We start from the raw sequence: 12060 nt of genomic DNA on the forward strand, positions 1-12060 counted from the left end.
AAGCTCCGAAGGGAGCGACTAGCGAACCCGGGTGGGCTGCTTTCTTTCCGGTGCTTTTGATTTTTCTTGCCATTTGGCCTGTGCCGAGTGTCACCCACTGAACAGAAATCCCCTCGCAAAACCCGGAGCGAACCTCCCGTCGATTGTTGGGTAAAGGATCGCCGGGAGCGTCGCCGTGTCCCGACCGCTCCGGGCGCGAAAGCAAGAAGAGCCAGCCGGCCCCGGGCGGGGGTCCGAAGCTTGCCTGCCTCCCTCGCTCCGCCAGGCGGGTCCGCTCGCGCACCGCGCAGGGCGCAGGGCGCGCGCGATGAAGGCGGTGAGCCCGGTGCGCCCCTCGGGCCGCAAGGCGCCGTCGGGTTGCGGCGGCGGGGAGCTGGCGCTGCGCTGCCTGGCCGAGCACGGCCACAGCCTGGGCGGCTCGGCGGCGGCGGCGGCGGCGGCGGCGGCCGCGCGCTGCAAGGCGGCCGAGGCGGCGGCCGACGAGCCGGCACTGTGCCTGCAGTGCGATATGAACGACTGTTACAGCCGCTTGCGGAGGCTGGTGCCCACCATCCCGCCCAACAAGAAAGTCAGCAAAGTGGAGATCCTGCAGCACGTTATCGACTACATCCTGGACCTGCAGCTGGCGCTGGAGACGCACCCGGCTCTGCTGAGGCAGCCACCGCCGCCCGCGCCGCCACACCACACGGCCGGGACCTGCCCGGCCGCGCCGCAGCGGACCCCGCTCACCGCGCTGAACACCGACCCGGTGAGAGGCGGGCCGAGGGGTGGACGCGGCGGGGGCCAGGCGGGGTGGCGGGGCGCGGACGCTCGTCCTCGTCGGGCCAAGGGCCGGCCGAGAATGACAGCCATCACCCCCCTCCTCCGGCCGCCCGGCGCCGCCAACTGCCAGCTCGGCGAGCGCAGGTCCGGGTGTACGGCAGGGCGGAACTCTGGGCTGTCAAGTGCAGCCTGTGGCAGAGGGTCCGTGCGCCCTGCAGGTCCCCGGGGGTGGAGGCGTGCGTGTGCGCGCCTGCTTTCCGAGACCGAATCCCAGACCCAGCCGAGGACCCTGCTTGTGCCCGCTAACCTTTCCCTTGGTATTCGGTTGATGTTGCAGGCCGGCGCGGTGAACAAGCAGGGCGACAGCATTCTGTGCCGCTGAGCCGCGCTGTCCAGGTGAGCACGCGTTTTCCTTCTCGGGTGGCGGGTCACCAGAGACGCCCTTCTGCTGGGGGCTTCCGGTATCAGGCACCTAGGTGTTTTTTTGCCCCCAGCATTTCTAAAGGCAGACTTCCAAAGAGGCAGACCCCCGCCCCCTCCGTTTCCCCTGGCACCCGGTTATCAAGTGAGCTCGTATTTCGCTTCAGTAACTCGGGGTTCACTCTAAGTGCAGACGACTCAGCTCTTGTCCCTTCCACCCCCGTGCCTTTCCCGATGACCGGCGGGGCCCCTCCTGCATCTCTCCCCGAGGGAGGGCACCTCATGGGCGTGGGAACTGCCCGGTTGGCCGCCCGCGCGCAGCCTGACACCCACAAAGGGGTATGCGGGTAGGACCCGCGAGTGGGTCCCCTCTCCGGGCTTCTCGGGGACCCGCAGTTGCCGGCTCAGCACCTGGCCGGGCCGCGGGCTGCGGGTGTTGTCTGACCTGGTTTGTTTTGGGTTGTTGATCAAGCATGTCTTAAGTTTGGTCGGCGGCGCCAGTTAGTCTGCAGCGGGAAGGTTCACACACCCCCTCTATTCATTCCTCTTCCACAGGTGTGCGGCCGCCTGAGCCCGAGCCAGGAGCTCTAGAGAGGGAGGGGGAAGAGCAGAAGTTAGAGAAAAAGCTACCGGAGGAAAGGAAAAAAACATCAGCCAACCCTAGAAACGTTTTCATTCATCATTCCAAGAGGGAGAAAGAGGAAAGAAAAATAAAACTTTTCACCTTTTTTTTGCACGTTCGTAAACATTCTACATACATATTCTGTTTCGTCTCTTCGTTTATAGCCGCTGTGAATTGTACAACCCTGTGTGTTTTGGAGGTGCAGTTAAACTTTTAAGTGTGACAGGACTGATAAATAGAAGATCAAGAGCAAATTCGACTTTAGAAGCCTATTTTGTGACCAAGGCGCTCAATTTTTGTTTTGAAGCTTTACTAATATACCAGAGCATTGTAGATATTCTTTTTTGACATCTATTGTTTAAAATAGATGATTATAATGGGGCAGGGAACTTTCTTTTCCCTGCAAGAATGTTACATATTGTATAGATAACATGAGTGACATTTCATACTGTGTATATATATAGAGATGTTCTATAAGTGTGAGAAAAGTATATGCTTTAATAGACTACTGTAATTATAAAATATTTTTAAATATTTTTTGTAAATATGTTTTTTTTTTTTAATCTATGGGAATATTTCTTTTGGAAAATTGTTTTTCAGCTCTGTTGCAGAGCTCTTGATATCTTGAATGTCTTTTCTGTTTGACCTGGTTTCTAATTTGTTGTTGTTTTGCCCAGTGTTGTAGAGTTGGAAGTAACAGCTATAGCTAGTGGTCCTGCATGCCTGTATGAGATGTTTTAATCACAAAATAAACTTGTTCTGAGTCCATTCAAATGTGTTTTCTTTAACCTAGATTGAAATCTTTGTATTTGAAGCATACATGTTGAAAATAGACTTTTAAGTGCAGGGTTTTATAGTGTAATATATAAAGAGTAAGTGTTTTTTAACCGAGGTCAGGATGGATTCTGAATGGTTTTGCATATGGGTTGGGGAAGTGTTTGGATCCTTAAGGAGTTTGTGAAACCTGCTGTTTCATCAAAGTGAAATTTTTTTTTTCCTTATCACTCTTCATTTTACACTCAAGCTTAATGTCACTGAGTCTCATGTCTCTGCAGATTATTTAAATCACGGAAACGGAAAATGTTCTCTGCTTGCTACCAAAGGACAGACTCTTGAAAATGAACACTTACTGCTTTCCTTCCTCCAAAGAATACTAATAGGCAACCGTGGGAGACAAAAAAATGAAAAGGCGTAATGGCAAACCCTTCAAGCAGGGATAAAAGTCGATCTTCAAACATTAAGTAGACCAAAAATTCTGATGACCACATCTAGATTATTTTTGTATAAAAATGATTTTCACTATAGCTATGTTAGTTACCGCTAAGCTACTGTTCAATCTCTTGTGATGTGTAACTTTTACATGTGAATATTAAACTAGATCTCTGTCTCGTACTGTGAGTTTTGGTCTCATTTCCTGAAAACCTTGTTCTTAAGATTTTCTTTTTAAGGATGGTAGTATTTTCTGGGTTAGATTGGACTATCGGGGCTTGTGAACGTTACGCTTTTAATGTGATCGGTACTTTACACACCAGTTAGATGGAATTTTAAGAGTGAGAGAGAATTAAGGAGGATTTAATTGGGTGCTTTGTAAATAGTCAACTATGTGTGTAACATGGACTGTTTGATATTAAAAAGGAAAGGATTTGTTTCAGACTATACAAGAATAAAAGAATTGTAGACCTAAGGGACTTTTTATGCAAAGTCAAATATTTATATGAATATGAAATATGATGTTCCCTAGTAGTTGAAGTGGCAATGTCTCAACAGAAATGAGCAAGGTTAACACTAATACATTCAAATAAGAGATTTAAAACTCTATCCCATTTTCAGGGTATTGTCCCCTCAGCTCTGACATTTTACTGGTCTTGGATATATTTAGAATTTGATGTATTTAATGTTGAGCCTTATAAAGTCAAAGAACTGCTTGTTTAGATGAAGTTTATTTTTACTTTTTATATTCTTGTCACACATCAAGAGGAAAACAATGGAACGCTAGAATTTCAAATCTAAAGAATTCCAACGATTGCATTCTTTGGTATTAAAAAAGGGACAATTACTCCTTTTTACTTCGTAGTTTCATTTCAGTACGAAGCATGTCACATGGACGCTGTTGGTTTAAGTCAGGCATCTGTCATTCCTGACTGCTGAACCCTGCCTAAGCCCCTGGGCACGGTTTAAAACTTAGACTGGTAGAATATGAACCTTAAAATAAGCAGATAAATGTTTTTGAAGATGGATGTTGCTCTGCTGAATTTATATTTTGAGCATGAAAAGCCACTAAAAGGGAAAAAAAGTTACAGATACTACATTTCAGAGAGTTGGCATTTTCCTCTTGGCCACTCAAGCAGCATTTGGTGTCTCCAAAGAAAGAAAGAACATTGTTTATAAAAACAAAAAAATTCTGTGCAGTTGTATAAGATACTACACTGTATTAAAATATTGGCTGTGTCCTAACCAAGCAACCAGATAACAAAAACATTTTGAGACATGTATCTAGTTAGTTGTAATTATTCAGATACTTGAACAGAGGAAAATATCCTGACTTCTCCCTTTTCAACTTGTGTACTTTCCATTGTATAAGCGCAGCCAAAGAGTGAGAATCATTTAAAACCCTCTAATGGAAAAAGAAAATAATATACCGCACACACAGTGGAGGCTGTTTCTAATGGTAGAAAATCCTAACATTTCAATCACCTCTCATCTTAAACGACGGAAAACGCCTTTCATTTCAAAGAACCAGCCTACTTTGATATCACGTACATTTCCCACAAGTTTTATCTTCAAGCTTTAATTGCATTTTTAGCACTTCTTAAAAATGTGACCCCAAAAATCTATTGTATCAGATACCTCTGTAACCATAAATCTTCATTGAGCAAAAGGTTCTTAAGTTGGCGGTTTCTAATTGACTTCTACTGAGTTATGTGATTTTTCATTATCAAGAATGGGTTTCTTGATTGATCACCTCAATTATTTACAGTGTTGCTTACCATGTGATGAAATATGTGGCTTAAAAGTGGTGGTATGAATGGAAAGAAAACCTAGGGAAAGCTTTCTTTCTACTCTTCAGTGTCTGCTAAGATAGGAAGCAATCACACTAAGAAAGGCAACAGAAGGATGCCCAGGGAAAACTAGACAGACAGACAGACACACACACACGGCAAATAATGCAGACAATTTCACAGTAGTATAGAGTCAAATCAAACTGGCTCTGCCTTTCTAGCTGGTGCGCTTTAAGTTTTTTTTTTTATGTTAATCAGCCCAGATAGCCCTTGAGTTTCCACAGGGCCAAACACCAAGCCTTCCAGGTTTCTGAGGAAGGAAAGCCTTCCTTTTGCTGCTTTGCAAGTCCAGGAAGTTAATTTACATGCCTCAGAATCAATTTTAAGAAGGCCTGCCCTCAGTAGGTGTTCTTGAGACCCAGGTGATTTCTTTCAATTACAACCCAGGATGTTTTGCAAAAATCTCAGTCATGTGAATTAGAATGATTTGCCCAAAAGGTTTTGGGATTGTAATTTTACTTACAGTTTCACCCTGATCACTGGCACAATCAATACTTTAAATGATAGAAGACTTAAATGACAACCAATTTGTCTGGTTCAAAGGAGGTAAACTCTAGTCCAAAAAACCCGGTGCCGTCAAATACCTTAAATGAAAAGGCTTTCAATTTTTTCCAGGAACTTTTTAAAGTGTATTTTGTGTTCAGATGCTTCCTTCATACTTATTAATATCCTGGCTTGTTCTCAAAAGCTTTGCCTAAGTGCTAAAACTTAGGTCTGAACCACATTGCTAAATGTTTTCTATGTTCACCAAAGCAAACCAATTTCCTTTTGAGGCTGCTGAAGTTAGTTCTATTATTCTTAAAATCTCCACAGTAAATTCACACATGAGGATATGAAAAAGAGGTCCATAGAAACTGAAGTTCATTTGAAAAGCCCCTCTGAGTCTATAAATGAATAAACACATCAGTTTCTGGGGAAGAAAGAACAGAACGTGTTACCTGTATCCCACTGGCTAAAATGTGAATTCAGAGGAAATTGAACTTAAAATGTGTAAATAAAGAGATCCAAGATGAATTGTCTATGTGAATCCATTTGTATCTGAATTTTTTTCCAATAAGGAATCTCATACTTTAGGAAGGAATTTTCTAAAAGATTACCTAAGTATTGGTAAAATATGCAAATTCTTGATGAAATAAGACACCATTATTTGCTTCTAATGACTGTTTCTCAACTCTTTCTGAGATAAAATACAAATCGGCACTTTTAGCGCGCTTATTAAATTTGAATTTTGTCTTTTAGTCCAAAGTTGAATATCCAAAGTGTAACAGTCTCCATACAAATTCATGTACTTCAGAATGTTTCTTAAATGTTCACTTATTTTCTTAAATATTTACTATGACCTTTATAAGCTTTAGCGGTCACTTGAGACTGTAGCCGTGTGTGTGTGTGTGTGTGTGTGTGTGTGTGTGTGTGTGTGTGTAATTATTTACCTAAAAATGTTAGCCAACATAACAGGAAAATATCTTTCAAAAGGGAGTTTCACTCTAAAAAATAAGCTAGACATATTAATCCTCCAACTTGCCTCCATTTTTTCTTGTAATTCCTGAGATTTGAGATTTACATAAAGATCCATACCATCTACCCCCACCCTTTTGGACTGCTATAACAGTTGTTAAGTGCTCAGCTGCCAACCAGTTGGCAGTTCAAATCCACCAGCGTCTCCGAGGAAGACAAGATCTGGCAATCTGTTCCTTCAAAGATTACAGCCTAGGAAACCCAATGGGGCAATTCTACTCTGTCCTCTAGAGTTACTATGTGACGGCACACAACAATAATAGCTAACCATATTCAGTTTAGCATAAGCCATTATAGAATATAAAAAACAGATAAATCAGTTGTCATGATTGTCATATCCCAGAATTTGTTTTAATCTCACAACTAATCTCGGGTTAAAAGGCAAGATAAAAGGAGGGAAGTACTTGTGGGCTGAAACCTCGGAGAAAACCCGGGAAGCAGACATAAACTTGTAGACATAAATTTTACACTTTCTTCAGCAAAAATTTTTGGAAACCCTTTTCATACATGTTGAACCTGAGTCTATGGCTGTTGTAAAAACAAAGTAGGTTTCTTGGCTAGAAGGCCTCTTTGCATGGCCTGCAGTGCCTAACAGGGCCTGTACAAATATTTGTTGAACCGAATTAAGAACATCAACTTAATGCAGCCTCTTCCCAGTGCTCTCATTTACTTCTTTCCCCTTTTCATCTCCTTTGAATTGTAATTGGGCTTCAGACCAATATATCTAACTGCCTTCACAGCCTCTCTGCCTCAGAACAGCAGCAGATCAGAAACGGATTTTATGGTCTCCCTCAAACCTGCCACTCTTGCTGGACTCTTTATCTTGGCTAATGGTACCTGTTATCGCCAAGGACAGAAATCTGGGAATTGTGCTTGACTTTCTTTTGCTCTATCATATTCAATTAAACAATAACGACAAAAAAAACCAAACCCGCTGTTGTCCAGTCCCTTCCAACTCATAGGGACCCTACAGAACAGGGCAGAACTGCCCCCATAGGATCTCCAAAGCTGTAATCCTTCTGGGAGGAAACTGCCACATCTTTCTCCTGCAGAGGGGCTGGAGGGTTCGAACTGCAGACCTTTCAGTTAGCAGCCCAGCGCTTAACCACTGCACCACCAGGGCTCCTTTCATATTCAGTTAGGCACAGAAATCCCTGCTGAAGCTCTCTCAAATCCTTCCCAGCCTCCCAGCATTACTGCTACTACATCCTTTGTGTCCACTCCAACCTTTCTGGACTCTTGCAATAATCTCCTAGTCTCTTGGTCTCATCTTTCATCCTCTTTTCTATCTCCCATGTGAATCTAACCATGTTACTCTTCAGCGATTATCCTCTGCCCGTGGGTTAAAGTTGTCCAGCTCCTGGAACTGGCATACAAGGCCCTCTATGACCTGAACCTACGGAACCTTCAAGCATCATTTGCCACCAGTCCTTTTTCTCCTCGACTTCTGGTTGCCTTCAAGCATACATTCTATGCTTCAGTCATTTCTAAGATCTTGTCCTGTATGTGCTAGACAGTAAAGCATGCTTATCTTTCTAGTGTTGACAGAGTATGATTGATTTCCTGGAGTTAAGATGAGAGCAGTGTCAGGGAAGACGCACAGGGAATGGTGGGGGGAGGGGAGGGGCACCTGCTCAGCCAGACAAACTAGCTAAGTCAACCCTGCTGATCTATGGGTAAGAGCTAACCTCTCCAGATCCCAAATGGCATGCTCTTTTGTGGTTCCCTTCCTTTGCAATGTTGTCTCTACCTGGCTCACCCCCACCACCAAAATGGCTAGTATTAAAGTCCTAAGCATCCTTAAGACTCAACTGTTACCTCTTCTACAAAAATTATTTCATGGCTCTCCTCCTCACCCCCAAAATAGCCACCCTTCCAATGCTATATTACAATTATTTTTCCATGTCTGTGTTCCCTGAAGATCTCTGGCCCTCCAAGGATTCCAGACCACAAGTACTAGAAGAACATTCCTTCAACTCTCTGTGCCAGCAAATCTAGCAAATTCTTTGCAGCTCAAAATTGCAGTCAAGAGATTTTCATTATCTGTAAAAGCCTTTGCCTGCTTTAAACATGGAAAATAGATAAGGTGCGTGTTCTTGAGAATAAGGGAGTGTGGTCAGCCTTGGGCAAAGAGTGTTGGAAGGAGAGGCAGGGAAGGAGAGGAGGCAGAACAGATCCTGTGTCCGGGAAAAAGAGAGGAACATTACTGACCCAAGTCTGGATAAGTAAAGAAAGACACCTCAGTGCCTGAGATGAAAACAGTGGGGCAAGGAAGGAATGACTACAACTGACGTAGACACAGATAGAAGTTTTCATTATCCCTACTATTATCCGGGGCCCTAGAAGTAGAATCATATAATTAAAAACCTGGAACGTGTCATATAACATTCCCAAACCAGGCCTCTCATTTTCCATTGAAGGAGACAGAAGCCCAAAAGGTCAAGTGGTGGAGACGGGTCTAGAATTTAGTTTCTCAATCTCTAATCCAGGGCCACAAAACTCAGTGCGGATGGACTGTATTTCAGTTTACTCTTAAGCGGTTTATCTTGTTCTATATTCTAATCTACAACTTGCTTCTCCTTCTTTCCTAAGAAGGTGGGGTTCAAATCTTAAGTAAATAGTAATTAAATGCAGGACTGAGCTGGCTGCCTTTTATAACCCTTTCGTGCCCAGCGGTACATATAGTGACCATGAACTTTTTCAGCCTCTGCAGGTTTAATGGGAAGCTGCTGCACCACTGATAGCGTTTGCTGCCACAAGGCAGGGCCCTTTATGACTGAAGAAACGGGCGTATGCCGCAAATTACTGTTTTTACAGGGTAAGCATGAAGTGTCTGAATTTTTGGTAGGAGAAATTTTGAAAATTTTTATTTGTTACACATATGTACCAATAGACCCAGTCGGGACTCTGGGGCATAATTAGTGGTACTGTATAACTCTATATGTACTACTAAATACGTGGGGTAGACTTATGGGAAGGGGCAATAAAAAAAAATCCATACTACCTACCAAAACTTCAGACACAATGATTCAGCATGCTTCCATTAATGAAAACACACGGTATCAACAAAAAATTAAATCAGAAAATTATTGGGCCGCCAAAGGATTAAAAAGAGAACAGAGATAAAGTGCTTTGAGGACAAGGATCAAGGATTTCAAACGTCTTTGACAAAGGCGCATAGGCAATTCAGTGGACAAAGGATACTCTTCTCAAAGAAAGTTTCCAGAGCAATTGAATGTCCATGTGAAAAAAAAAAAAAAAAAGAACTTAGACACAGACCTTACATCTTTTACAAAGATTAACTCAAAATGTATCATAGACCTAAATGTGAAATGCAAAACCATAAAACTTCTAGGACAAAACATAAGTGAAAATCAATGTGGTCTTGGTTTTGGTGATGAGTTTTTAGATACATCACAAAAGCATGATCCATGAAAGAATTGCAAGCCCATGTTGTCCTCTACAAGTAGATCCACTTCATCTGTGTGAACAGACCCACCCTCCAGTCCTTAGAGGCTGTGTGGTGTTGGGGAAAGGGCACAGACTGTCAGACCGAACCAAAAGACTTGGGTTCTAGTCATAGCTCTGCAACTTCTTAGCTCTGTCCTCAAGGAGCCCTGCTAGTACAAAGGTTAAGTGTTCAGCTACTAACCAAAAGGCTGGTAGTTCAAACCCAACCAGTGGCTTCATGGGAGAAAGACCTGTAGAGATTACAGCCTAGAAAACCCTATGTGGCAGTTCTATTCTGTGACGTGGGGTCACTATGAGTCAAAAATGGACTTGACAGCACCTTTATAATAATATAGGCAAATAACTTGTCCAAGTTCGAATTTTCTCATCTGTAAAATGAGCATATAATAATAACCCAGCACACGATGTTTTTAAAGGATACAAAGAAAGTAACATATATGAAAATGTTTTGTAAGACAATGGCTATAACTTTGTTATATATAAAAAAACTATGGGGAGATTTTCAAATTACAGATTCTTGAGTTCTACCTCTTCTTTTCCGCCTACCCAAAATCTGATTCCTCGGGTCTAGAGTAGAGCCCCGGCATCTGCATTTTACTTCTACCCCCCGAACGGTGAATCTGAGGCAAGTCTCCCAGGAACCCTACTTGGAAAAACAGCATTGTTTAGCTATAAAATATTATATAGATGTAAGCTTTTACTGTAATACCGTACACAGTGTATTTCTCCTACTTTTGGATACCAGTTTCCAATTTTTCAGAAGCACTGATCAAGAGGAAAAGCTAATATAATGCTAACAGAAGGCCATGGCAATAATATCTAGTGGGAGAAGGGAGATGGTAATAGTAGGGGATGCCTAGAAGGAAGCTCCTTCAAAAACAAGATAGCGAGTGGAATCCCTGGGACAGAGTCATCTATGGTCAAGATGTTGAGTCCTCCATACTCTTGGCTTTCATTCCAATCTTGCTATGAGACAAAACATTCGTAATAACCTACTGTATTTTACCTACCACATTAAATTATAATATTTTCTAAGGAAAGACCTAAAAGAAAGAGGAAAATTTTCACTTTTTAATACATTATTCCAAATTACTACATTCTTGACCTACAAAATGTTTGTCGAGTGTATGCCTGTGCAGGCAGCGTGTGCAGTATTGCTTTAATGGTAAAGAGATTCTTCTGGAAAAACAAATTTAGAAAAAAAATTTCACTTTCCCTAGTATACTAGATCATTATAAGGGACGGCCTATAAGAGGATGTAGAAAAATAATCGAAATGGTCTTGGTCCAACTGTTGTGTTTGCCTTGGAACTATCTCAATTGATGGTTATCAAATGCTAAAGCAATGTATTAATATTAAATTGGAAAATGGTACGATCACACCTGAATTTTATATAATAGATCTGGTAAAACCATATATAATTTTTATGAATTGAAAAGAAGCCATTGGAGAGAATAGCTTCGATTCTTGCAAAACTGAATAAGTACTTTATAAAAGAGACTAATCCAAGGGTGCAATCTGTAGGATTAGATTCTGAGCTCTCTTGCTTACTGTGTGGTCTCTGGCAAGTTACTTATCCTCTCTGAGCCTATTTAAATTTTCTTTTATACTGAGGACATGAAGCTTAGCAATGAGACTTTTTGTGAGGCTCATGTGTACGAAACCTCTAACACAGTGCCAGGCACATGAGCTATTCAGTATATATTTGATCATCCCTACCCTCACTCATTTTATGCCCATCAACTAGTTTGCCTCAAGGATGTATGACTTTAGCAAGGACTACTGACCTGAAAATATGCTTGACCTTTTCTAATATGAAAATGAGGTTATTAAACAAGAAAGGAGGGGCAGTGTGTACGTGCACGTGTATGTGTGTGTTCACTCAACATTGAGGACAAGCAAAGAGTTGAAAGATACGTAATCATTTCAGGGAGAAATTTTAAACCTTTAAGTGTAGAAACTGGGTCTTCTGTTTCATCTATTTCTTTCCAGAATAACTGAGAAGTACTTTGCACACAGAAGGCATAAATATTGATGAAGGAAGAATTTAGGGAAAGATGAGAGTCTGAGGAGCAAGAAAGAACTGCAGCAGTGGGAGGGGAAAATAGAGCATGGCTTATGGGAAATTAAAAAGGTGGCCTTACACCAGTTGATTCTGTTATTAACATGGCCAGACAGAATGCTTATCTTTTGATCTATTTTCTGATACAT

The 12060-nt window shown here is 42.4% G+C and overlaps 1 protein-coding gene across 1 annotated transcript; it reads left to right on the top strand.

Annotated features, from left to right (window-relative positions):
- Positions 1-221: 221 nt before the first annotated feature.
- ID4 (inhibitor of DNA binding 4) lies at positions 222-3196 on the top strand. The gene is made up of 3 exons (XM_003416451.3): positions 222-748; positions 1100-1158; positions 1738-3196. The coding sequence occupies exons 1-2, from the start codon at positions 308-310 to the stop codon at positions 1142-1144; spliced, it is 486 nt and encodes a 161-aa protein (XP_003416499.1). The 5' UTR covers positions 222-307; the 3' UTR covers positions 1145-1158; positions 1738-3196.
- The last annotated feature ends 8864 nt before the right edge of the window (positions 3197-12060 follow it).

The sequence above is a fragment of the Loxodonta africana genome, chromosome 1 (genome assembly GCF_030014295.1).
Source record: "Loxodonta africana isolate mLoxAfr1 chromosome 1, mLoxAfr1.hap2, whole genome shotgun sequence".
NCBI classification, from domain to species: Eukaryota; Metazoa; Chordata; class Mammalia; order Proboscidea; family Elephantidae; genus Loxodonta; species Loxodonta africana.

Coding starts and splice junctions, on each gene's coding strand:
- ID4 (XM_003416451.3), top strand. CDS start 308: ATGAAGGCGGTGAGCCCGGTGCGCCCCTCGGGCCGCAAGGCGCCGTCG. Junction 749..1,099: donor CCGCGCTGAACACCGACCCG/GTGAGAGGCGGG, acceptor TTGATGTTGCAG/GCCGGCGCGGTGAACAAGCA.